This window comes from Mobula hypostoma, chromosome 15 (genome assembly GCF_963921235.1).
Source record: "Mobula hypostoma chromosome 15, sMobHyp1.1, whole genome shotgun sequence".
NCBI lineage: Eukaryota > Metazoa > Chordata > Chondrichthyes > Myliobatiformes > Myliobatidae > Mobula > Mobula hypostoma.
This window is the reverse complement of record NC_086111.1, coordinates 74671452-74698909: the sequence shown is the minus strand read 5'-3', so window position 1 is coordinate 74698909 and position 27458 is coordinate 74671452. Positions and strand designations below refer to the sequence as shown.

The 27458-nt window shown below is 50.1% G+C and overlaps 1 protein-coding gene across 4 annotated transcripts in view; it reads right to left on the bottom strand.

Annotated features, from left to right (window-relative positions):
* lamb2l (laminin, beta 2-like) overlaps window positions 1-27458 on the bottom strand; it is a 229022-nt gene that overhangs the window by 151530 nt on the left and 50034 nt on the right. For all 4 annotated transcript variants that reach the window (XM_063068278.1, XM_063068280.1, XM_063068277.1 and 1 more), the window contains 2 exons: window positions 11203-11338; window positions 4044-4117 (listed from right to left, as the gene is read on the bottom strand). In XM_063068278.1, the coding sequence (XP_062924348.1) occupies window positions 4044-4117; window positions 11203-11338 (210 nt within the window). The remainder of the gene's footprint in view (window positions 1-4043; window positions 4118-11202; window positions 11339-27458) is intronic.

Below are 27458 nucleotides of genomic sequence, written 5' to 3'. Positions count from 1 at the left end.
ATACATAAATAAATCCCAACATGTGATTACAATGTAAACAGCACTATAAAAATGGTTTACAGCGTAGCGCAGTGGCGGGAGTAATTATCAAAGGGGGGTTTTGTGTACATTCAGGGACTAGTCAACCCTGGGAAGATGGAGCCTGTTCTTGTCGTCCAAGCCCTGGTGAGGTGTTGTCAGACTATCTGCCTCCTCCACCAAACTCCTGACCACCCCACCTCTTGAAAACTCAGTGCCTCCTATTTCAACACCTGACTTTAACCTCACACTCCCACACTCTGCAACAGCAACTGTTTGTCCCTCTCCATAAATACTGCCAGGCCTGCTGAGTTCCTCCCTGGGGCTGGGTCTCACCATGTGATGTGGGAGTGACTGACCAGGCCCGGCAGGGCTGTGCTCCGGTGACCATGGTTACTACTACACAGCCCCCAAAGAACTGGGGGCCTGGCGCCAAGATACAAAAGCTCCTGATTAAAAAACTCAAGTGCTCTAGGCCGAGACAAAAGGCACATGACCGGGGAGAGACGTCAACTTGGCACCTTGCCAGACTCACAGACAGAACAAACCTGGCATCATTGCAACCTCTTACAATGGCGAGAATTGTGCTTTTAGTTCAGTTTGCTACTCAATCCCCCCATGCCTCAGGCGTGTGACAGACACCAAGGAAGGCACAGCCACACCCAACTTGGCCAGGGTCCTCATGATGTGGAAAACACAGTGGGTCCTCAGCAGCCTCACCTCACTGCCCCCCCCCGCACCCCCAACCTCCCATCGGTGTCCGACCCCTCAACTGTGAGACGTCAGGTGGCGGGGGAGAGTTCACATCTGCTATTGAGGAGTACACCCTCTGTTAAATGTATCGGGGGTGCGAGGAGAAAATCCCAGTGAATAATACATAGATAGATATACTTTATTGATCCCGAGGGAAATTGGGTTTCGTTGGATAAATAAAAACCTGGATAAATAAAAATATTGAAGATCTCTTTGAAGAGAGATTAGCTTTATTTGTCACAAACACAGTAAGTACATCAAGGCATTGAACACAGGGTGAATTGCAAGGTGTTTGTGTCAAAAACCAACACGGTCCGAGGATATGCTGGGGCAGCCCGCAAGTGTCACCATGCTTACAGCACCAACATAGCATGTCCACCACTTACTAACCCACCACTTACTAACACACCACTTACTAACCCACCACTTACTAATCCTAACCACTTACTAACACACCAATTACTAACCCACCACTTACTAACACTAACCACTCACTAACACACCAATTACTAACCCACCACTTACCCTAACCCTAACCACTTATTAACCAGTATGTCTTTGGGCTGTGGGAGGAAACTGGAGCTCCCGGAGGAAAGCCACATGCAGTCACAGGGAGAGCGTACAAACTCCTCACAGACACGGCAGGAACTAACCCAGGTCACTGACACTGTAAAGCATTACGCTATCGTGCCACTTTCACTTACTAAATACCTCAGTTATTAACCGAGAAACAGTACAAAGAAGGTCTCCAGTATGTTGCCAGGACTAGGGGACCTGAGTTATAAGGAGAGATTGCACAGAACAGGACTTTATTCACTGGAACAAAGGAAACAGAACTGTGAGAGGTCACGAGGGTCAGAGACAGACTGGTGAACTGAGAGATCACGAGGGTCAGAGACAGAGTGGTGAACTGTGAGAGGTCATGAGGGTCAGAGACAGACTGGTGAACTGTGAGAGGTCACGAGGGTCAGAGACAGAGTGGTGAACTGTGAGAGGTCATGAGGGTCAGAGACAGACTGGTGAACTGTGAGAGGTCACGAGGGTCAGAGACAGAGTGGTGAACTGTGAGAGGTCATGAGGGTCAGAGACAGAGTGGTGAACTGTGAGAGGTCACGAAGGTCAGTGACAGTATGGTGAACTGTGAGAGGTCATGAAGGTCAGTGACAGTATGGTGAACTGTGAGAGGTCATGAAGGTCAGTGACAGTATGGTGAACTGTGAGAGGTCATGAAGGTCAGTGACAGTATGGTGAACTTTGAGAGGTCAGGAAGGTCAGAGACAGAGTGGTGAACTAACAGAGGTGTATCAGACCATGAGGGTCAGAGACAAGGTGCTAAAACATGTGCACAAATTGGCAGCAGCAGAACACTGCATTCGCAATGGCCATAGGATTGACTCTAACAGCACAAATCACTGTGCCACACCAATGGCTTTTGGAACTGCCTGGTGAAGGAAGCATTGAAATAAACCTAGAGTAAAAGAACTTTAACAAAGTCAGAGGCCTTGCTCTAGGTAGAACTGCAATTTGATTATAAACAAGGTGGGAGAGCAGAAATCTGATTGGACAAGTTCCAACCAATAAGGAGAGACGGATTGCAGGGAGAGATAATTACCACTGGACTAGACGTGCCCAGGCATCATCCCTGAAGAAGATGGCAGAGTTTGTCATCGAAGTGTCAGTTATAATCGGTACCTGTACACGGCTGAAAGCCCGAGGAGAGTTTGTACGTGGGCAGAGGTTTACGACCAGCAGTGTTATGTTTCGTAACTCCAGAAACTATTCAAAACAAAGACACAGGAGCCGGGGGAGTCTCAGCCTGAAATGTCAACTGATTTACTCTTTTCCATAGGTGCTGCCCGGCCTGCTGAGTTCCTCCCGCATTTTGTGTGCATTGCTCGGATTTCCAGCATCTGCAGCTTTTCTCTTGTTTGTGAGGTAGGTGGAGGGGTGGGGTTTTGAGGCGTATGGGCTAAATGCAGGAAATTAGGATTAGCTGACTGGGCAATATGGTCAACATGGACTGTTTGGGCCACGGGGCCTGTGTCCCTGCGGAACGGCACTCTATGTGCCGAGAGCTGGTAAGTGGGATCCGTGCAGATGGATACGGTGGTGGGTTTGGACATGATGGGCTGAGGGGCCTGATCATGACTCTATCGTTATCCGGCCCCTGTAGTGATCGCTCATGAAAACACCCTGAGCTACAGGCTTCGTGGAATGCGAGGACTGCCATGAAGAGTGTGCATTCTCAGAGCAGTAGCTGTCCCAGGGCGAATATTCTTGTCCTCTCCCCACCATTAAGCACATCGACATGGAGCATTGGCACAAGGAAGCAGCCCCCACCACCCGGGCCAGGCTCTCTTCTCGCTGCCACCCACAGGCAGCAGGTAAGAAGCCTCAGGTCCCATTCCACTAAGTTCAGGAACAGTCATTACCCTGCAACCCTCAGGCTCCCGAACCTCGCGGATAACTTCACTCACAACTCTGAACCGATTCTACAACCTACAGACTGGCTTTTAACAACTCTTTTACAACTCATGCTGTCAGGATTTTTTATTTGCAGTTTGTCTCCTTTTGCACATTGGTTGTTTTTGAGTCTTTCTGTAGTTCTTCATAAATTCTAATGCAGCGCTTTACTTTCCTGTAAATGCCCACAAGAAAATGCATCTCAATGTAGCATATGGTGATATATATGTACTTTGAACTTTTCTGCTGGACGCTGTGGCTTGAGGCTGGGCAGAGGAGGGGGGGAAGAGAGGGGGAGAGGTGGGGGAGAGGTGGGGAGAGGGGGGGAGAGGGGGGAAGAGGGTGGGGGGAGGGGGGAGAGAGGGGGGAGGGGGAGAGAGGGTGGAGAGAGGGGGGAGGGGGAGAGGGGGAGAGAGGGAGAGGGGGAGAGGTGGGGGAGAGGGGGAGAGGGGGGAGAGGGGGGAAGAGAGTGGGGGGAGGGGGGAGAGAGGGGGGAGGGGGAGAGGGGGGAGAGAGGGAGGGAGGGGGGAGAGGAGGGGAGAGAGGGGGAGAGGAGGGGAGAGAGGGGGGAGAGAGGGAGGGAGGGGGGAGAGGGGGAAAGGGGGAAAGGGGGGAGGGGAGAGGGGGGAGAGAGGGGGAGAGATGTAGATAAAGAGAGAGAGAAATGAAGAGAGAAAGAAATATAGAGAGAGAGATAAGGGGGGGCGGAGGGAGAGAGTGATAGACAGACAGCACTGGAATCTGTGACAGAATTGTGCTGTCAGATGGTAGACCACCTTGTCCTCACAAACCCCTCCCTTCACACTCACCTTGAACTTCATGATGAGGTGTGTGAAGTGGAACTCAGCCTCCAGGTTTAGCTGGATTCTCACCCGCTCCTCACCTGTGTGTGGAGACAAGACATGGTAAGATGGTAGCTTGGCCCCAGCCTTCACCAGGTATCAGGTGACATCAGTTCTCAGTGCCTTTAACTGAATGAACTCGGATTCTGACACCGATGATTATGTATCACCCAGAAACAGTAGTGACTACAGTGGATACCACACACCGAAACGTCTGTCATCACTTTGCAATCTTGCAGAGGTTGAGTGTGTGCCTCAGCGGGAGGAGCGACTGGAAACGTGCTCCGAGGTTAAACACAGAACGCTACAGGCCCTTCAGCCCACAATGTTGTGCCAACCCTTTAACCTACTCTCAGACCCTTCCCTTCCACATTGGTTAGCGTCACAGAAGTCTCAGGACCTCAGTCAGGTTTATGATTACTACTTATATGAAGTGAAATCTGTAACTTACAGTAATTTTTATGTATTGCTCTGTACTGCTGCCACAATACAACAAATTTCATGCCATCTAAATTAATGATAATATACATGATTCTGACTGACTTCACTCATCTGCAGTCTCTCTTCCTACAGGTCACTACCCATGCTTAATGGTATAGGTCCATGGCTGGAACCCTCCGATAGGTGATAATCTGCCTTTCAGAGGTGTCGCAGCAACAACCTTGCCCTCAAGGTCAGTAAGACCAAAGAACTGATTGTGGTTCAGAAAGGGTAAGATGACACACCAGTCCTCAGAGAGGGGTCAGAATTGGAAAGAGTGAGCAATTTTAAGTCGCTGGGTGTCAATATCTCTGAGAATCTACCCTGAGTCCAACATACCAATGCAGCTATAAAGAAGGCACACCAGTGACGATATTTCATTAGGAGCCTGAGGAGATTTGGTATGTCAGGACACTTGCAAATTTCTACCATGTACCTTGGAGAGCACGCTGACTGGCTGTGTCCTGTCTGGTGCGGAGGGGCCACTGCGCAGGACAGGGGAAAGCTGCAGAAAGTTGTGAACTCAGTCAGCTCCAGTTTGGGTACGGTGACATCGGATGCAAGACAACTCTGGCAGGGTCTGCAAGACATTACTTCCTACAAAGCGAAACCCAATAGCATGAATGGCAGCGATGCTTCACTACCAGGTGAACTCAGCGCCTTCTATGCACGCTTTGAAAGGGAGAAAATGACTACAGCTGAGAAGATCCCTGCTGAACCTGATAACCCTGTGATCTCTGTCTCAGAAGCCGATGTAAGTCTGTCTTTAAACCCTTGCAAGGTGGAAGGTCCCAATGGAGTAGCTGTTGAGGCTCTGAAAACCTGTGCCAACCAACTAATGGGAGTATTCAAGGACATTTTCAACCTCTCACTGTTATGGGTGGAAGTTCCCACTTGCTTCAAAAAGGCAACAATTCTACCAGTGCCTAAGAAGAATAATGTGAGCTGCCTTAATGACTATCACCCAGTAGCCCTCACGTGGACAGTGATGAAATGCTTTGAGAGGTCGGTCATGACTAGACTGAACTCCTGCCTCAGCAAGGACCTGGACCCATTACAATTTGCCTATCGCCACAATAGGTCAACGGCAGATGCAATCTCAATGGCTCTCCACATGGCCTTAAATCACCTGGACAACATGAACACCTATGTCTATGTCAGGATGCTGTTCATTGACTGTAGCTCAATGTTAAACACTATCTGTCCCACAGTCCTGATCGTTAAGTTACAGAACCTGGGCCTCTGTACCTCCTTCTGCAATTGTATCCTTGACTTGCCAACCAGAAGGCCACAATCTATGTGGATTGGTGATAATATCTCCTCCTCACTGACGATCAACACTGGTGCACCTCAGGGGTGTGTGCTTAGCCCACTGCTCTACTCTCTATATACATGACTATGTGGCTAGGCACAGCTCAAATACCATCTATATATTTGCTGATGATACAACCATTGTTGGTAGAATCTCAGGTGGTGAAGAGAGGGCGTACAGGAGTGAGATATGCCAACTACTGGAGTGGTGTCGTAGCAACAACCTGGCACTCAACGTCAGTAAGACGAAAGAGCTGATTGTGGACTTCAGGAAGGGTAAGACGAAGGAACACATACCAATCCCCATAGAGGGATCAGAAGTGGAGAGAGTGAGCAGTTTCAAGTTCCTGAGTGTCAAGATCTCTGAGGATCTAACCTGGTCCCAACATATCGATGTAGTTATAAAGAAGGCAAGACAGTGGCTATATTTTATTAGGAGTTTGAAGAGGTTTGGCATGTCAACAAATACACTCAGAAACTTCTATAGATGTACCATGGAGAGCATTCTGACAGGTATGGCGTTGAGGAAGCCTCTGCACAGGACCGAAAGAAACTACAAAAAGTGGTAAAATTAGGCAACTCCATAGTGGGTACTAGCCTCCAGAGTACCCAAGACATCTTCAAGGAGCGGTGCCTCAGAAAGGGACGTCCTTTAAAGGACCCCAAGGTCCAGGGCATGGCCTCTTCTCATTGTTACCGTCAGGAAGGAGATCTGAGAGTCTGAAGGCACACACTCAGCAATTCAGGAACAGCTTCTTCCCCTCCGCCATACAATTCCTAAATGGATATTGAACCCATGAACACTACCTCACTCTTTTTTAAATATATATTATTTCTGTTTTTGCAATAATTTTAATCTATTCATTATATATATACATATAGTTACTTTAACTGGTTTATTTATATACTTATTTCCCTTTCTATGTCACCATGTATTGCATTGAACTGCTGCTGCTAAATTAACAAATTTCACACCACATGCCGATGATAATAAACCTGATTCTGATTCTGATTTGATTCTTCTCTTACAACCTTACTCTTTCCCACATTAAGCTCCATTTGACACAACTGCACCGCTCACTCAACGTGTCTACATTCAGAATCAGAATCAGGCTCATTATCACTGACTTACGTTACAGGGAATTTGTTGTATTGCAGCGGCAGTACAATGCGAAGGTAAATAATTGTGCAAAAGAAGAGTAGCTGGGTGGTTGTGGTCAGGACGAAGGGTCCCAGCCCAAAACGTTGACTGATTGTTTCCACGGATGCTGCCCGACCTGCTGAGTTTCTCCAGTGTGTTGTGAGTGTTGCTTTGACCCCAGCATCGGCAGAGTATTTTGTGTTGGTGGTGCAGTGGTATCTGAGGCAAGTGGCCCCAGGTTCAAACGCAGCCGGCTCCTCGCGGGCTTCCCATTTGTGCTGGGTTATAAAAAACACACAAGTGCGAAGGAAATGGGAAGGTTGCCACCGACTGCACCACAGGCACGGAGACGAACAATAACAGGAAAGAGTAATGAGGCAGAGTTCTTGGGTTCATGGGACAGAAATTTGATGGCAATGGGGAAGAAACTGTTTCTAACGTGTTGAGTGTGGTGTGCGTCTCAAATAGCCTCCGACAGCCAAATCCAGCTCCTGGCCTTCACGTGTGGTCTAGCTACTAAGCCCAGCGGAACCATTTCTACTGACAGGAGAAGGGGCAAAGGCAGGTTACTCGAGCTCTGGGAAGGTGGGGCTTGTTAGCTGTGGTACACTGTCCTGTACCTCCTCCCTGATGTTATTAATGAGAAGAGGGCATATCCTGGGTAGTGAGGGCCCTTTATGATTAATGCCATCTTTTTGAGGCATTGCCTTTTGAAGATCTCCTGGATGCTGGGGAGGCTGGTGTCCGTGATGAAGCTGGCTGAGGTTACAACTCTCTGCGGCTTTTTCTGATCCTGTGCACAGGCCTCTCCATGCCAGATGGTGATGGAACCAGTCAGAATGTTCTCCATGGTACATTTGTTGGAATCTTTGGTGACATACCAAAGCATCCAAAAGGAGGAGATGGAGATGGAGAATTTGCGGAGAGGAAGATTTTCAGAGCTTGGGACACAGGTGCATTGAAGATAGCAGGAAGGGCAGGTTCCTGACCAAGAAAACAATTCCTCCCACTAGACCTTAACTCACTGCAGACTCTCTTGATGGAAGACCATGTCCATTTTCAGGTCTGGCCCTTATCACTGAAAACCTTTCTGTACAGCTGGAACTTGGTTGAACCTTAACCAAGATGAACCTAAAGGTTTTCCTAGCTGGTGGGGGGGGGGGTGGTAATGGGGATAAGGTCCCACTGCCTATTGTTACATACCTCAAGGTTGATATTCATTGTTGACGGTTACGTAACACTATTGAATGCTCCCGGTGGTGTGCGTCTCAAATAGCCTCCGACAGCCAAATCCAGCTCCTGGCCTTCACGTGTGGTCTAGCTACTAAGCCCAGCGGAACCATTTCTACTGACAGGAGAAGGGGCAAAGGCAGGTTACTCGAGCTCTGGGAAGGTGGGGCTTGTTAGCTGTGGTTGGCAGCTCATCCAGGAGATGGAAAGCTCTGTCTCTAACCTCTGTTGCCTTGTGACTATACCCACTCACGGGGAAGGATTCGGGAGTAAACCTTAAGGGAAAAATCCAGAGCGGAGTCCCTGAGGCAGTTCTACATTGAGCTCAGTGTTGACTGGCAACTCCTGCGACTCTGTTGGTAACAAACTGTGTCCGGTTTTGCTCTTCCTTTGGGTTCATTAGATATGTGGAGAGGGGGAGCTTGGTACATGGGCAACAGTTTGTTCTCTATATCGTACTGTCCAGGCTTATGTATCTATCAGCTGGGGCGCAATGTTCATGGTCAGCTCTGACCGATGGAGACCCTCACTGGACCTGGTGCCTCGCAGACCCAAGGGTTGATCCCCAGTTCCCTCCCACGTTGGGTTTTCCTTGGGGTCTCCGGTTCCCTCCCATGTCAGTCCCAACGATATGAGGTGTCAGTGGATTCAAGGTGAAATACCCCAGTGTGAATGTGAGGGACTGACTCTAGTTGGGGAGGGGTCGTAAGTGATGTGTATGTGAGGGACAGAGTCTAGTTGGGGGGTGTGTAAGTGATGGGAATGTGGGGAGAACAAAGCAATGGTAAATGGGTTAGCATGCACAGTGGCTGAAGGGCCTGTGCCCGTCTCTGGAAGATTGGTGAGGGCTGGGTTTTCAGGACAGTGGTAAGAGGTGGAATGAGAAGCATCATAGAAACATAGAAAATAGGTGCAGGAGTAGGCCATTCGGCCCTTTGAGCCTGCACCACCATTCAGTATGATCATGGCTGATCATCCAACTCAGAACCCTGTACCAGCCTTCCCTCCATACCCCCGATCCCTTTAGCCACAAGGGCCATATCTAACTCCCCCTTAAATATAGCCAATGAACTGGCCTCAACTGTTTCCTGTGGCAGAGAATTCCACAGATTCACCACTCTCTGTGTGAAGAAGTTTTCCCTCATCTCGGTCCTAAAAGGCTTCCCCTTTATCCTCAAACTATGACCCCTCATTCTGGACTTCCCCAACATTGGGAACAATCTTCCTGTATCTAGCCTGTCCAATCCCTTTAGGATTTTATACGTTTCAATAAGATCCCCCCTCAATCTTCTAAATTCCAACGAGTATAAGCCTAGTCGATCCAGTCTTTCATCATATGAAAGTCCTGTCAACCCAGGAATCAATCTGGTGAACCTTCTTTGTACTCCCTCTATGGCAAGATTGTCTTTCCTCAGATTAGGGGACCAAAACTGCACACAATACTCCAGGTGTGGTCTCAGGGGTATCGGGGGAAGTCAGAGGTAGGATTGTTACACAGAGAGTAGTGGGTGTTTGAAATGCTCTGCCGGGGTCATTGTAGAGGCAGATACGCTAGGGACATTTAACAGACTCTGAGGCAAATGAGTGATAGAAAAATAGAGGCCTATGTGGGAGGGAAGGATTAGGTTGATCTTTTCGTAGGTTAAAAGGTCAGCACATTGTGGGCCGAATGGCCGGTACTGTTCTACACTCTTTGTGGGTTGAGGGGGATGTTTCAGGTCCCAGACTCGGTGCCAACTTCGCAGGGTTGCCTGGTGAGAGGGACTCCCTGAACGTGGGCAGACCTCACTGTAAAACACAGCGGTGCTGTGTGGAGGGATGAACCTGTACCAGAGGCCAGTGAGGTCTGCAGAACTCTTCCTGCACGGCTGGGTTGGGCAAGGCTGCCTGCAGTCCTCTCGCACACTGACCCTGGTGGGTCTAATGTCTCCACACCTGCCCTGGCCTACAGGACCTTCCCAGTTACCTCAGTAACCAAAGCATCACCACCTCGCCCACTAGCCTGAAGCCAGGAGCTGTCTGCTGTCTGCCCATGAGGTGCCAATGCCGCTGATGGCAATCATGATGAAAGAAACAGGCTCACTTCCCATCCTCTCCCCTGCCCAGCCCCTCACACACACAGGCAGCTCTCCCACCCTGGGACAGACCGCCTCCAGGTCTGCAGTCCTCAGCCCTCGATTCTGGGCCTCGCCAACCTGAGAGGGATGTGGGATGTTACCTCCCGGGTCTCGGCCTGAAATTCCTCTGTTTATTCCTCTCCATTGCTGGTGCCTGACCTGGGGAGTTCCTCCAGCGTTTTGTGTGTGTGTTGCTCAAGATGCAGAACCTCGCGTTTGTAAATGTTTAACATCGCAGAGAATCAGGGGTGTGATATTAAACATTTACAAACACTGGCAACACACACAAATTGCTGGTGAACGCAGCAGACCAGACAGCATCCATGGGAAGAAGCACAGTCGACGTTTCGGGCCGAGACCTGAAGAGACTGGCGTCCCAGCCGGGCAGAGACTTTCGTCTGTAACTCCCACCAGTTCGCTGGCCAAGGCTCCACAGGGGAGCTTAGGTAGAGCCCAGACAGAGGGGTGTGGTGCTCCACACAAATGGTCTTAGCTCCTCTGACAGGGAGTCCATCTCCCACTGAGCCACTAAATGACCAGAGCACTTTCTCCAATTGACCCTGGCGAGGATACGGCTGAGAAAACCCACTGACAGCCTCGCATCGCCTGTAGGTCAACAGGGTTGGTAATCGCAAGGAGGACGTCGTCAGCATAGGCCAAGAGGACTATCGTCATCTCCGACTCCCGCAGAACCAGACCTGTCAGTCGCTGCCGAAGAAGAACTAGTTTGGGTGGATCACTTGGGACCACACCGACACGAGAGGGTCTGAGTCACACTGGTACCCACAGGGAGACTCTGGTCCACCACGACCCTGTGCTGGATCCCCTGAACTGTCCCCGTACTCACCAGTCTCTGACTGCCACCATGTCCTCTCCCCATTCTGGTCGGTCAGGTAGATGACATTCTCCACACGATGGCAGTTTCTGCTCGAAACCGAATCATAGGGTCTCCGAGAGTCGCACTGGAAACATTTCTCCATCTCCTGAAATATTCGGGGGACAACTTTACTGTTACCATCTCCCGGAACCCCTTCTTCTTCCTGGTCTGTCAATAAACTCCGGTGGAGAAAGTTTAGAGACAGCACCAGGTTAAAAATCACCCTCTCACATCCTGGCACTGTATTTTCCCCAGAGTCTGGCTGCAGTCCAATTCATTTGTTAACTTAGCAGCCGCAGTACAGTACAATACAGTATTCCACGTGTTCAATATTGTCGTGTGTTCAATATTACTGCATGGTCAATATTCCTGCATGGTCAATATTCCCGCACGGTCAATATTACCACGTGATCAATACTGTATGAATGTTTGATGGCTCTACGTCTGTCATCATCATCATCATCATCATCATCAGGTGCCTCCAGCCAGAGAGGAAACCATCTATGACCACTCTCTGACTTCTCCCACAAGACCATGTCTAATCCAATTTACTACCTCATCCTCAATGCCAAGCAACTGAATCACTTTGACTGACCTCCCATGCGGGACCTGTCAAAGGCCTTGCTAAAGTCCGTGTAGATAGGTTAGACATGAAGCCATGTGACCATCCCTCATCAATCTTTGTCTGTCCAAATACTCATATATTCTGTCCCTTACAATACCTTCCAATAACTTTCCCACAACTGATGTCAGACTCACCCACCTATAATTTGCTGGTTTATTTTTAGAGCCTTTCTTAAACAAAAGAAACATCATTAGTGATCCTCCTGTCCTCTGGGAGCTCAGTAGCGGCTAATAATGTTTTAAATATCTCTGTTAGGGCCCCAGAATTTCTGCACCTGCCTCCTCAGGATCGTCTTGTCAGGCCCAGGAATTTATCCACCCTAATTTCCTCAAGCCGGCAAACACCTCCTCTTCTGTAATCTGTACAGGGTCCACGAGCTTGCTGCAGCTTTGCTCCGTTTTGATAAAGACAAAGTTTGAGATAAACTGTGCTATCTCCTCTGTCAAGTTCTGTTTATTTTCCTGAGTGATTTCAGGAATGGGTTTCTCTGGACCAGTTATTGTTTTCCTAGTCGGGGACCTGTACAAACAAGCACGGTGCAGAGACAGCAAACTGATCACACCATTGGCTGCAGCTGACAATGGTGATTACAGTCCGGGTGAAAGATGAGCCCCCTGCTCTGCCCAGCACACTGTGAGCTGTGGGTGACTGACACATACGAGAAACCTGTCCCCTGTCTCATAGAACGTAGAACAGCACAAAACGGGCCCTTCGGCCCAGCATGTTGTGCCGATATTTGAAACTACTTTGAGATCAATCAATTCTAATGATTCCCTCCCATTTTTCTATCATGCATTAGTCACTTCTCCCCAGGAAGAAGTCCCTGCCTGTCCACTCGGTCTATTCGTTATTTCTATATTTCGTTCTGTACAGACATCCCACCCTGCAAAAACTCATTTCAGGGAGGTAGCACCCCCGGCTCCTGCAACCCCATATCCCCACCCCCACCCCCCAGTCGACCTCCAAGGGTGTATGTAATACTTTGTTTAGTGATTTTGTCTAATCTGTAAACCATGTTGGGTATATGCAGAAAATGTGACATTAAAATATGTACTTACATTATATTATATTATCATGTTTATTCTATTACAACTTTAAGCAAGTCTACAGTTTAGCCTCATCGCGTAGGACATCAATAGCGCAGTTCCTTAGCAGCTGGCCAGCGAGTTTAAATAACGTTAGCTATGCTAATGAACAAATGACACCAGTTAATCTCACCTCAACATGTCGTTTACACTTTAACCCACCATGGGCAATAGAAAAGTCACTGTTGCAAACAGTGCAGCCAGCAACACTGTCATTATTTTTGAGGTCGACTATAAAGCCCGTCCACAGAGAAAACTGATAGGTCTACTTAGCACAAAGAGAGACCAATCAGGATGCTCGCTCTCCATCTCAAAAAAATTGATTTCCAGGATATTGTATATTATTTCCGGGTGTCAGGGAGCCGCTATCAATATGCGGGAGACTCCCGGAACCTCCGGGAGAGGTGGGATGTCTGTCTCGATCACAGCAACAGCCCCTTCCGGCCCAACATGCTCACTCCGCCCAGTTACACCCATGTGACCAACTAACCTACTAACCTTGGACTGCGGGAGGAAACCAGAGCATCCGGAGGAAACCCATGCGGTCACGGGGAGAATGTATAAAACCTTCACAGACAGCGGTGGGAATGTGACGATCTGTGCCCCTTATCATCTTATACACCTCTATCGGCTCCTCTCCCATCCTCCTTCAGTCCGAAGTGAAAATCCCGAGCTCACTCAGCCTTTGCTCATAGGACATGCTCTCTAACCCAGGTAGCAGCCTCAGCGGTCAGCGCCCTCTCTAAAGCTTGCACATCCCTCCTATAATGAGGTGAGCAGAACCGAACCAGGTCACAGCTTCAGACCCGGGGAGACAAAGGAGTGGAGATGATATAATCAGTCAGAGATTCCCTGGAAAACCCTCTGCCTGCTTGAGGGTGTCTACTTGGGGGATGAGTTCAAGAGCTGCGAGATGATGTTGCAGGTCTATAAAACCCTGGTTAGACCACACTTGGAATACTATGTCCTTCCTATCTGGGTGATCATAGCCTGGGATGGCAACTGCTCTACCTGTGAACACAGAGAGATGTGAACACAGCTCAGCGCATCACAGAAACCATCGAACAGTTGCTCAGAACTCTTCAAGATCAATTCTTGACCTCCCAGTTTACCTCGTTATGACCTTGTGCCTCATTACCTGCACTGCACTCTCTCTGTAACCGGTACACTTTATTCTATACTCTGTTATTGTTTTACCTTGTTCCACCTCAGTGCACCGGATCTGTATGAACTGTGTGCTGATGAGATTTTCACTGTGCATGTGACAATAATAAACCCTTTTACCACTCGATCCATCTATTTCTGATATTCTTTGCGCACAGGATGTTGGAGTCACTGCTGTTACCCGTACAGAGATTCTGACGAGCCTCCTGTCAGAGCCACAGCGGTCACTTTGTGCGGTCTGGAACATAGCTGGGTGTCTTGCTAATCCATCGCAGGGGTGTGGGTCACCCCAGAGCAGGGTGGACACAGAAAGCAGATTCCTTCCCCTCAGGATGTTACTGAATGGAACCGAGTTTCAGACTGTTAGATTCACGGATGGCCTTGCTCCTCATTGTCGGCCTGCACTGCTCTTTCTCTGTAACTGTAACACTTTATTCTGCATTCTGTTATTGTTCAACCTTGTTAGAGTCATAGAGCATTACAACAATAAAACAGGCTCTTTGGCCTATCTATTCGAGCCAAGCTACGGTTCTGCTCAGTCCCATTGACCTGCTCCGGGACCATTTCCCTCCAAAGCCCTCCCATCCATGTACCTGTCCAAGCTTCTCTTAAATGTTGCAATCGAACCTGAATCCACCACTTCCACAGGCAGCTCATTCCACCCATGCCTCCCTCTGAGTGAAGAAGTTCCCCTTAAATATTTCACCTTTCACCCTTAACCCTCCAGCTCTCGTGTTACCCAACATCAGTGGAAAAAGCCCGCTTGCATTTACCCTATCTATACCACCCCCGTCATCTTGTAAACCTCCATCAAATCTCCCCTCATTCTCCTACACTCCAGGGAGTAAAATCCGAACCTATTCAATCTTTCCCTGTAACTCAGTTCCTCAAGTCCCTATAACATCTGCACTCTTTCAATTGTATTGCTATTTTTCCTGTAGATGACCAGAACAGCACACAATACTCCAAATTAGCCTGATTCTGCTCCTATGACTTATGGTCTCAAGTCCCGGCAACATTGTTGTAAATTTTCTCTGTGCTTTCTCACTCTTAGTGATATGTTCTACCCCGGTGTTCTGTGGAATGGACTCATCTGAATGGACCGTCAACAAGACAAGCCATCTCAGGCTGTGTGAGAATAATGAACCAGATTACAGAGCAAAATATGACTCACAAACCTCAAGAGTTCCATCTGAACTTTGTGACATTCAACTGCGATCAAGCCTACTGTTGGCTTGTTCTGACTGCCCACTCCACTAGCACAATCTTCCCAACTCAGCAGGCTTGTCCGAACGCCCCCCTCCTCAGGCACTGAACTCATAGCCTTCCGATAGCTCGCTGTAGCAGGTTCGTTAGAGAATTCCAACCATCTCCCATTGGAATTCCTCAGTCTTGTTTCGATGTAGGCCCTGAAGGCACTGGGTCATAAATCCCTCATACTCTCAGTGGTAAATGCTGAGTGGGCTGACAGATGGCATCAGGACTGCAGGGATGTGACAGATCACCCCAGCCACAGGCACCAGGTCCGGCAAGACACCACACGCTGGAGCCAGGCAGGTGATCCCAGAACAGTCCTGGGGGGTTGCAGAACTGAGGGAGGGGGGACAGTACTGAGGGAGGGTCATACTGTGGGGAGGGGACAGTACTGAGGGAGGGTCACACTGTGGAGTGGGGCAACACTGAGGGAGGGTTACACTGTGGGGGGGAGGTCCATTACTCAGGGAGCTGACCGCCACAGTACAACTCTAGAAATTTGCTGGAGTCTTTGGTGAAAGACTAAATCTTCTGAAGCTCCTGATGAGGCTGCTGTGCTGTCTTCTTTGTAACTGCATCAATATGTTGGGCCCAGGACAGATCCTCAGAGATTTTGACACCCAGGAACTTGAAACTGCTCCCCCTTTCCACTTCTGATCCCTCAACTTCCTCTTCCTGATGTCCATGATCATTCCCTTGACCATGGAGATGTAGATGGTGGAGGGTTCTGAGCTGGTTATGTTGATGTGGGCAAGTATCGAGGATGTTGCTGTGAGTGATGAACGGTGTGTCTCCACACATCGTCTCTCCTCAAGGCTGTGAGTTTACACCGGGTTTTGCCTGACGTGGCTCAACTACGCAGAATGGTGAAGAATGTCCGTCAGCACAGTCAGCGGTCGGGGACGTATTGAAAAGCCAAGTATTTTGGCAGGCCGTGCAGAAGGAACTAACCAGTGAGGCGGGCAGGTTCTGCACCTGCTGGAAAACCAGTGTCATTGAACGGATGCTGTGACCTATTGAGAGCACAATGTCTCTACCTGCAGCACACAGCCCATGAAATCCAGCCTTTGATGTGCAATTCAGAAACCACAGCCCACTGTGAACTCTGTCTGTCAGCAAAGAAGTTCCTTTGTGGATCTGTCGTTCCTGTCAGTGAGGTCGGTGCTGAAGGTGTGTGGGGATGTGCAAATGTCCTCATGCAGCTATTCAGCACGGAAACAGGCACTTCGGCCCAACTGGTCTGTGCTGACCCAGATTCCCTACTAAGCTAGTCCTATTTGCCTGTGTTTGTTCCATATCCCTCAAACCTTTCCTATCCATCTATCTGTTCAAATGTCTTTTAAAAGTATAAAAGTTCAAAGTAAAATACATATAAGTTACTGTACACTATCTTCATATTCATTTTCTTGAGGGCATTCACAGAAAAATAAAGAAATACAATAGAATTTACAAAAAGAACATACATACATACTGTACAGGAGCGAGATACATCAGTTAGTTGAGAGGTTTATCAGCAACAATGTCAGTAAGACCAAAGAGCTGATTGTGGACATCAGACAAGGGACCAGACACCAGTCCTCACAGAGGGATCAGAAGTGGAGGAAGTTCGAGTTCCTGGGTGTCGAGATCTCTGAGGATCTAACCTGGTCCCAACATATTGGTGCAGTTACAAAGCAGGCGCGACAGAAGCTACATTCCATCAGGAGTCTGAGGAGATTTGGGATGTCCCCAAAGACGCTCGCAAATTTCTTCAGATGTACTGTGGAGAGCATTCTGACCGGCTGCATCACCGTCCAGTGTGGGGCTGGGGTGGGGGTTTCAGCACCGTCCGGTGTGGGGCTGGGGTGGGGGTGGGTGGGGGTTTCAGCACCGTCCGGTGTGGGGGTGGGGTGGGGGTTTCAGCACCGTCCGGTGTGGGGCTGGGATGGGGGCTGCAGCACCGTCCGGTGTGGGGGTGGGGTGGGGGTTTCAGCACCGTCCGGTGTGGGGGTGGGGTGGGGGTTTCAGCACCGTCCGGTGTGGGGGTGGTGTGGGGGTTTCAGCACTGTCCTGTGTGGGGGTGGTGTGGGGGTTTCAGCACCATCCGGTGTGGGGGTGGTGGGGGGGTGAGGTGGAGGTTTCAGCACTGTCCGGAGTGGGGGTGGTGTGGGGGTGAGGTGGGGGTTTCAGCACCGTCCGGTGTGGGGGTGGTGTGGGGGTTTCAGCACCATCCGGTGTGGGGGTGGTGGGGGGGTGAGGTGGGGGTTTCAGCACTGTCCGGAGTGGGGGTGGTGTGGGGGTGAGGTGGGGGTTTCAGCACCGTCCGGTGTGGGGGTGGTGTGGGGGTTTCAGCACCATCCGGTGTGGGGGTGGTGGGGGGGGTGAGGTGGGGGTTTCAGCACTGTCCGGAGTGGGGGTGGTGTGGAGGTGAGGTGGGGGTTTCAGCACCGTCCGGTGTGGGGGTGGTGTGGGGGTTTCAGCACTGTCAGGTGTGGGGGTGGTGTGGGGGTTTCAGCACCATCCGGTGTGGGGGTTTCAGCACCATCCGGTGTGGGGGTGGGGTGGGGGTTTCAGCACTGTCCAGTGTGCGGGTGAGGTGGGGGCTGCAGCACCGTCCGGTGTGGGGGTGGGTGGGGGTTTCAGCACCGTCCGGTGTGGGGTGGGGGCTGGCCACTGCACAGGATGGAAGTAAGTTTCACCATGGGCTCTGCCTCCAGAGTATTCAGGACATCTTCAAGGAGCGATGCCACAAGAAGGCAGCGTCCACCATTAACAACCCCCACCACACAGGACATGCCCTGTTCTCATTGCTACCATCAGGGAGGAGGGACAGATGCCTGAAGACACACACTCGAAGATTCAGGAACAGCGTCTTCCCCTCTGCCATCTGATCTCTGAATGGACACTGAACCCAAGAACACCACCTCACTATTAATTTTATTTCTGTTTTTGCACTACTTATTTAATTTCACTCGATATATATATTTACTGTAATTCAGTTTTTATGTATTGCATTGTACCGTTGCCGAAAAGACAACAAATGCTGGTGGAATTAAACCTGATGCTGGTTCTAATAACCAATGTGCAAAAGAAGACAAATTTTGTCTAAAGTAACACTGAGTACATGACTTGTGGAGTCCTTGACAATGAGTCAGTAGGTTATGGAATCAATTCATTGAGTAATGATGAGTGACATTATCCACATCAGTTCAGGAGCCTGATGGTTGAGGGGTAATAACTGTTCCTGAACCTGGTGGTGTGGGACCTGATGGTTGAGGGGTAATAACTGTTCCTGAACCTGGTGGTGTGGGACCTGATGGTTGAGGGGTAATAACTGTTCCTGAACCTGGTGGTGTGGGACCTGATGGTTGAGGGGTAATAACTATTCCTGAACCTGGTGGTGTGGGACCTGATGGTTGAAGGGTCATAACTATTCCTGAACCCGGTGGTGTGGGACCTGATGGTTGAGGGGTAATAACTGTTCCTGAACCTGGTGGTGTGGGATCTGATGGTTGAGGGGTAATAACTGTTCCTGAACCTGGTGGTGTGGGACCTGATGGTTGAGGGGTAATAACTGTTCCTGAACCTGGTGGTGTGGGACCTGATTGTTGAGAGGTAATAACTGTTCCTGAACCTGGTGGTGTGGGACCTGATGGTTGTAGGGTAATAACTGTTCCTGAACCTGGTGGTGTGGGACCTGATGGTTGAGGGTAATAACTGTTCCTGAACCTGGTGGTGCGGGACCTGTTGGTTGAGGGGTAATAACTGTTCCTGAACCTGGTGGTGTGGGACCTGATGGTTGAGGGGTAATAACTGTTCCTGAACCTGGTGGTGTGGGACCTGATGGTTGAGGGGTAATAACCGTTCCTGAACCTGGTGGTGTGGGACCTGATGGTTGAGGGGTAATAACTGTTCCTGAACCTGGTGGTGTGGGACCTGATGGTTGAGGTGTAATAACTGTTCCTGAACCTGGTGGTGTGGGACCTGATGGTTGAGGGGTAATAACTGTTCCTGAACCTGGTGGTGTGGGACCTGATGGTTGAGGGGTAATAACTGTTCCTGAGCCTGGTGGTTTGGGACCTGATGGTTGAGGGGTAATAACTGTTCCTGAACCTGGTGGTGTGGGACCTGATGGTTGAGGGGTAATAACTGTTCCTGAACCTGGTGGTGTGGGACCTGATGGTTGAGGGGTAATAACTGTTCCTGAACCTGGTGGTGTGGGACCCGATGGTTGTAGGGTAATAACTGTTCCTGAACCTGGTGGTGTGGGACCCGATGGTTGTAGGGTAATAACTGTTCCTGAACCTGGTGGTGTGGGACCCGATGGTTGAAGAGTAATAACTGTTCCTGAACCTGGTGGTGTGGGACCTGATGGTTGAGGGGTAATAACTGTTCCTGAACCTGGTGGTGTGGAACCTGATGGTTGAGGGGTAATAACTGTTCCTGAACCTGGTGGTGCGGGACCTGTTGGTTGAGGGGTAATAACTGTTCCTGAACCTGGTGGTGCGGGACCTGATGGTTGAGGGTAATAACTGTTCCTGAACCTGGTGGTGCGGGACCTGTTGGTTGAGGGGTAATAACTGTTCCTGAACCTGGTGGTGTGGGACCTGATGGTTGAGGGGTAATAACTGTTCCTGAACCTGGTGGTGTGGGACCTGATGGTTGAGGGGTAATAACTGTTCCTGAGCCTGGTGGTTTGGGACCTGATGGTTGAGGGGTAATAACTGTTCCTGAACCTGGTGGTGTGGGACCTGATGGTTGAGGTGTAATAACTGTTCCTGAACCTGGTGGTGTGGGACCTGATGGTTGAGGGGTAATAACTGTTCCTGAACCTGGTGGTGTGGGACCTGATGGTTGAGGGGTAATAACTGTTCCTGAACCTGGTGGTGTGGGACCCGATGGTTGTAGGGTAATAACTGTTCCTGAACCTGGTGGTGTGGGACCCGATGGTTGTAGGGTAATAACTGTTCCTGAACCTGGTGGTGTGGGACCCGATGGTTGAAGAGTAATAACTGTTCCTGAACCTGGTGGTGTGGGACCTGATGGTTGAGGGGTAATAACTGTTCCTGAACCTGGTGGTGTGGGACCTGATGGTTGAGGGGTAATAACTGTTCCTGAACCTGGTGGTGTGGGACCTGATGGTTGAGGGGTAATAACTGTTCCTGAACCTGGTGGTGTGGGACCCGATGGTTGTAGGGTAATAACTGTTCCTGAACCTGGTGGTGTGGGACCCGATGGTTGTAGGGTAATAACTGTTCCTGAACCTGGTGGTGTGGGACCCGATGGTTGAAGAGTAATAACTGTTCCTGAACCTGGTGGTGTGGGACCTGATGGTTGAGGGGTAATAACTGTTCCTGAACCTGGTGGTGTGGAACCTGATGGTTGAGGGGTAATAACTGTTCCTGAACCTGGTGGTGTGGGACCTGATGGTTGAGGGGGTAATAACTGTTCCTGAACCTGGTGGTGTGGGACCTGATGGTTGAGGGGTAATAACTGTTCCTGAACCTGGTGGTGTGGGACCTGATGGTTGAAGAGTAATAACTGTTCCTGAACCTGGTGGTGTGGGACCTGATGGTTGAGGGGTAATAACTGTTCCTGAACCTGGTGGTGTGGGACCTGATGGTTGAGGGGTAATAACTGTTCCTGAACCTGGTGGTGTGGGACCTGATGGTTGTAGGGTAATAACTGTTCCTGAACCTGGTGGTGTGGGACCTGATGGTTGAAGGGTAATAACTGTTCCTGAACCTGGTGGTGTGGGACCTGATGGTTGAAGAGTAATAACTGTTCCTGAACCTGGTGGTGTGGGACCTGATGGTTGAGGGGTAATAACTGTTCCTGAACCTGGTGGTGTGGGACCTGATGGTTGAGGGGTAATAACTGTTCCTGAACCTGGTGGTGTGGGACCTGATGGTTGAGGGTAATAACTGTTCCTGAACCTGGTGGTGCGGGACCTGTTGGTTGAGGGGTAATAACTGTTCCTGAACCTGGTGGTGTGGGACCTGATGGTTGAGGGGTAATAACTGTTCCTGAACCTGGTGGTGTGGGACCTGATGGTTGAGGGGTAATAACTGTTCCTGAGCCTGGTGGTTTGGGACCTGATGGTTGAGGGGTAATAACTGTTCCTGAACCTGGTGGTGTGGGACCTGATGGTTGAGGTGTAATAACTGTTCCTGAACCTGGTGGTGTGGGACCTGATGGTTGAGGGGTAATAACTGTTCCTGAACCTGGTGGTGTGGGACCTGATGGTTGAGGGGTAATAACTGTTCCTGAGCCTGGTGGTTTGGGACCTGATGGTTGAGGGGTAATAACTGTTCCTGAACCTGGTGGTGTGGGACCTGATGGTTGAGGGGTAATAACTGTTCCTGAACCTGGTGGTGTGGGACCTGATGGTTGAGGGGTAATAACTGTTCCTGAACCTGGTGGTGTGGGACCCGATGGTTGTAGGGTAATAACTGTTCCTGAACCTGGTGGTGTGGGACCCGATGGTTGTAGGGTAATAACTGTTCCTGAACCTCGTGGTGTGGGACCTGATGGTTGAGGGGTAATAACTGTTCCTGAACCTGGTGGTGTGGGACCTTATGGTTGAGGGGGTAATAACTGTTCCTGAACCTGGTGGTGTGGGACCTGATGGTTGAAGGGTAATAACTGTTCCTGAACCTCGTGGTGTGGGACCTGATGGTTGAAGGGTAATAACTGTTCCTGAACCTCGTGGTGTGGGACCTGATGGTTGAGGGGTAATAACTGTTCCTGAAACTGGTGGTGTGGGACCTGATGGTTGAGGGGTATTAACTGTTCCTGAACCTGGTGGTGTGGGACCTGATGGTTGTAGGGTAATAACTGTTCCTGAACCTGGTGGTGTGGGACCTGATGGTTGTAGGGTAATAACTGTTCCTGAACCTGGTGGTGTGGGACCTGATGGTTGAAGGATAATAACTGTTCCTGAACCTGGTGGTGTTGGACCTGACGGTTGAGGGGTAATAACTGTCCCTGAACCTGGTGGTGTGGGACCTGATAGTTGAAGGGTAATAACTGTTCCTGAACCTGGTGGTGTGGGACCTGATGGTTGAAGAGTAATAACTGTTCCTGAACCTGGTGGTGTGGGACCTGATGGTTGAAGGGTAATAAATGTTCCTGAACCTCGTGGTGTGGGACCTGATGGTTGAGGGGTAATAACTGTTCCTGAAACTGGTGGTGTGGGACCTGATGGTTGAGGGGTATTAACTGTTCCTGAACCTGGTGGTGTGGGACCTGATGGTTGTAGGGTAATAACTGTTCCTGAACCTGGTGGTGTGGGACCTGATGGTTGTAGAGTAATAACTGTTCCTGAACCTGGTGGTGTGGGACCTGATGGTTGAAGGATAATAACTGTTCCTGAACCTGGTGGTGTTGGACCTGACGGTTGAGGGGTAATAACTGTCCCTGAACCTGGTGGTGTGGGACCTGATGGTTTAGGGGTAATAACTGTTCCTGAACCTGGTGGTGTGGGACCTGATGGTTGAGGGGTAATAACTGTTCCTGAACCTGGTGGTGTGGGACCTGATGGTTGAGGGGTAATAACTGTTCCTGAACCTGGTGGTGTGGGACCTGATGGTTGAGGGGTAATAACTGTTCCTGAACCTGGTGGTGTGGGACCTGATGGTTGAAGGGTAATAACTGTTCCTGAACCTGGTGGTGTGGGACCTGATGGTTGAGGGGTAATAACTGTTCCTGAACCTGGTGGTGTGGGACCTTATGGTTGAGGGGGTAATAACTGTTCCTGAACCTGGTGGTGTGGGACCTGATGGTTGAAGGGTAATAACTGTTCCTGAACCTCGTGGTGTGGGACCTGATAGTTGAAGGGTAATAACTGTTCCTGAACCTCGTGGTGTGGGACCTGATGGTTGAGGGGTAATAACTGTTCCTGAAACTGGTGGTGTGGGACCTGATGGTTGAGGGATATTAACTGTTCCTGAACCTGGTGGTGTGGGACCTGATGGTTGTAGGGTAATAACTGTTCCTGAACCTGGTGGTGTGGGACCTTATGGTTGAGGGGGTAATAACTGTTCCTGAACCTGGTGGTGTGGGACCTGATGGTTGAAGGGTAATAACTGTTCCTGAACCTCGTGGTGTGGGACCTGATGGTTGAAGGGTAATAACTGTTCCTGAACCTCGTGGTGTGGGACCTGATGGTTGAGGGGTAATAACTGTTCCTGAAACTGGTGGTGTGGGACCTGATGGTTGAGGGGTATTAACTGTTCCTGAACCTGGTGGTGTGGGACCTGATGGTTGTAGGGTAATAACTGTTCCTGAACCTGGTGGTGTGGGACCTGATGGTTGTAGGGTAATAACTGTTCCTGAACCTGGTGGTGTGGGACCTGATGGTTGAAGGATAATAACTGTTCCTGAACCTGGTGGTGTTGGACCTGACGGTTGAGGGGTAATAACTGTCCCTGAACCTGGTGGTGTGGGACCTGATGGTTGAGGGGTAATAACTGTTCCTGAACCTGGTGGTGTGGGACCTGATGGTTGAGGGGTAATAACTGTTCCTGAACCTGGTGGTGTGGGACCTGATGGTTGAGGGGTAATAACTGTTCCTGAACCTGGTGGTGTGGGACCCGATGGTTGTAGGGTAATAACTGTTCCTGAACCTGGTGGTGTGGGACCCGATGGTTGTAGGGTAATAACTGTTCCTGAACCTGGTGGTGTGGGACCCGATGGTTGAAGAGTAATAACTGTTCCTGAACCTGGTGGTGTGGGACCTGATGGTTGAGGGGTAATAACTGTTCCTGAACCTGGTGGTGTGGAACCTGATGGTTGAGGGGTAATAACTGTTCCTGAACCTGGTGGTGTGGGACCTGATGGTTGAGGGGGTAATAACTGTTCCTGAACCTGGTGGTGTGGGACCTGATGGTTGAGGGGTAATAACTGTTCCTGAACCTGGTGGTGTGGGACCTGATGGTTGAAGAGTAATAACTGTTCCTGAACCTGGTGGTGTGGGACCTGATGGTTGAGGGGTAATAACTGTTCCTGAACCTGGTGGTGTGGGACCTGATGGTTGAGGGGTAATAACTGTTCCTGAACCTGGTGGTGTGGGACCTGATGGTTGTAGGGTAATAACTGTTCCTGAACCTGGTGGTGTGGGACCTGATGGTTGAAGGGTAATAACTGTTCCTGAACCTGGTGGTGTGGGACCTGATGGTTGAAGAGTAATAACTGTTCCTGAACCTGGTGGTGTGGGACCTGATGGTTGAGGGGTAATAACTGTTCCTGAACCTGGTGGTGTGGGACCTGATGGTTGAGGGGTAATAACTGTTCCTGAACCTGGTGGTGTGGGACCTGATGGTTGAGGGTAATAACTGTTCCTGAACCTGGTGGTGCGGGACCTGTTGGTTGAGGGGTAATAACTGTTCCTGAACCTGGTGGTGTGGGACCTGATGGTTGAGGGGTAATAACTGTTCCTGAACCTGGTGGTGTGGGACCTGATGGTTGAGGGGTAATAACTGTTCCTGAGCCTGGTGGTTTGGGACCTGATGGTTGAGGGGTAATAACTGTTCCTGAACCTGGTGGTGTGGGACCTGATGGTTGAGGTGTAATAACTGTTCCTGAACCTGGTGGTGTGGGACCTGATGGTTGAGGGGTAATAACTGTTCCTGAACCTGGTGGTGTGGGACCTGATGGTTGAGGGGTAATAACTGTTCCTGAGCCTGGTGGTTTGGGACCTGATGGTTGAGGGGTAATAACTGTTCCTGAACCTGGTGGTGTGGGACCTGATGGTTGAGGGGTAATAACTGTTCCTGAACCTGGTGGTGTGGGACCTGATGGTTGAGGGGTAATAACTGTTCCTGAACCTGGTGGTGTGGGACCCGATGGTTGTAGGGTAATAACTGTTCCTGAACCTGGTGGTGTGGGACCCGATGGTTGTAGGGTAATAACTGTTCCTGAACCTCGTGGTGTGGGACCTGATGGTTGAGGGGTAATAACTGTTCCTGAACCTGGTGGTGTGGGACCTTATGGTTGAGGGGGTAATAACTGTTCCTGAACCTGGTGGTGTGGGACCTGATGGTTGAAGGGTAATAACTGTTCCTGAACCTCGTGGTGTGGGACCTGATGGTTGAAGGGTAATAACTGTTCCTGAACCTCGTGGTGTGGGACCTGATGGTTGAGGGGTAATAACTGTTCCTGAAACTGGTGGTGTGGGACCTGATGGTTGAGGGGTATTAACTGTTCCTGAACCTGGTGGTGTGGGACCTGATGGTTGTAGGGTAATAACTGTTCCTGAACCTGGTGGTGTGGGACCTGATGGTTGTAGGGTAATAACTGTTCCTGAACCTGGTGGTGTGGGACCTGATGGTTGAAGGATAATAACTGTTCCTGAACCTGGTGGTGTTGGACCTGACGGTTGAGGGGTAATAACTGTCCCTGAACCTGGTGGTGTGGGACCTGATAGTTGAAGGGTAATAACTGTTCCTGAACCTGGTGGTGTGGGACCTGATGGTTGAAGAGTAATAACTGTTCCTGAACCTGGTGGTGTGGGACCTGATGGTTGAAGGGTAATAACTGTTCCTGAACCTCGTGGTGTGGGACCTGATGGTTGAGGGGTAATAACTGTTCCTGAAACTGGTGGTGTGGGACCTGATGGTTGAGGGGTATTAACTGTTCCTGAACCTGGTGGTGTGGGACCTGATGGTTGTAGGGTAATAACTGTTCCTGAACCTGGTGGTGTGGGACCTGATGGTTGTAGAGTAATAACTGTTCCTGAACCTGGTGGTGTGGGACCTGATGGTTGAAGGATAATAACTGTTCCTGAACCTGGTGGTGTTGGACCTGACGGTTGAGGGGTAATAACTGTCCCTGAACCTGGTGGTGTGGGACCTGATGGTTTAGGGGTAATAACTGTTCCTGAACCTGGTGGTGTGGGACCTGATGGTTGAGGGGTAATAACTGTTCCTGAACCTGGTGGTGTGGGACCTGATGGTTGAAGGGTAATAACTGTTCCTGAACCTGGTGGTGTGGGACCTGATGGTTGAGGGGTAATAACTGTTCCTGAACCTGGTGGTGTGGGACCTGATGGTTGAAGGGTAATAACTGTTCCTGAACCTGGTGGTGTGGGACCTGATGGTTGAGGGGTAATAACTGTTCCTGAACCTGGTGGTGTGGGACCTTATGGTTGAGGGGGTAATAACTGTTCCTGAACCTGGTGGTGTGGGACCTGATGGTTGAAGGGTAATAACTGTTCCTGAACCTCGTGGTGTGGGACCTGATGGTTGAAGGGTAATAACTGTTCCTGAACCTCGTGGTGTGGGACCTGATGGTTGAGGGGTAATAACTGTTCCTGAAACTGGTGGTGTGGGACCTGATGGTTGAGGGGTATTAACTGTTCCTGAACCTGGTGGTGTGGGACCTGATGGTTGTAGGGTAATAACTGTTCCTGAACCTGGTGGTGTGGGACCTTATGGTTGAGGGGGTAATAACTGTTCCTGAACCTGGTGGTGTGGGACCTGATGGTTGAAGGGTAATAACTGTTCCTGAACCTCGTGGTGTGGGACCTGATGGTTGAAGGGTAATAACTGTTCCTGAACCTCGTGGTGTGGGACCTGATGGTTGAGGGGTAATAACTGTTCCTGAAACTGGTGGTGTGGGACCTGATGGTTGAGGGGTATTAACTGTTCCTGAACCTGGTGGTATGGGACCTGATGGTTGTAGGGTAATAACTGTTCCTGAACCTGGTGGTGTGGGACCTGATGGTTGTAGGGTAATAACTGTTCCTGAACCTGGTGGTGTGGGACCTGATGGTTGAAGGATAATAACTGTTCCTGAACCTGGTGGTGTTGGACCTGACGGTTGAGGGGTAATAACTGTCCCTGAACCTGGTGGTGTGGGACCTGATGGTTGAGGGGTAATAACTGTTCCTGAACCTGGTGGTGTGGGACCTGATGCTCCTGTACCTCCTTCCCGATGGCAGCAGTGAGAAAACATCATGACCTGAGTGGTAGGGGTGCTTGATGAGGGATGCTGCTTTCTTGTGGCAGGACTCCCTCACCTCTGCCCCTCAATGCAGGTGCTCCTCAGGGCTGTGTACTAAGCCCCCTCCTTTACTCCCTGTATATCCATGACTGTGTCACCACCCACGGCTCCAATCT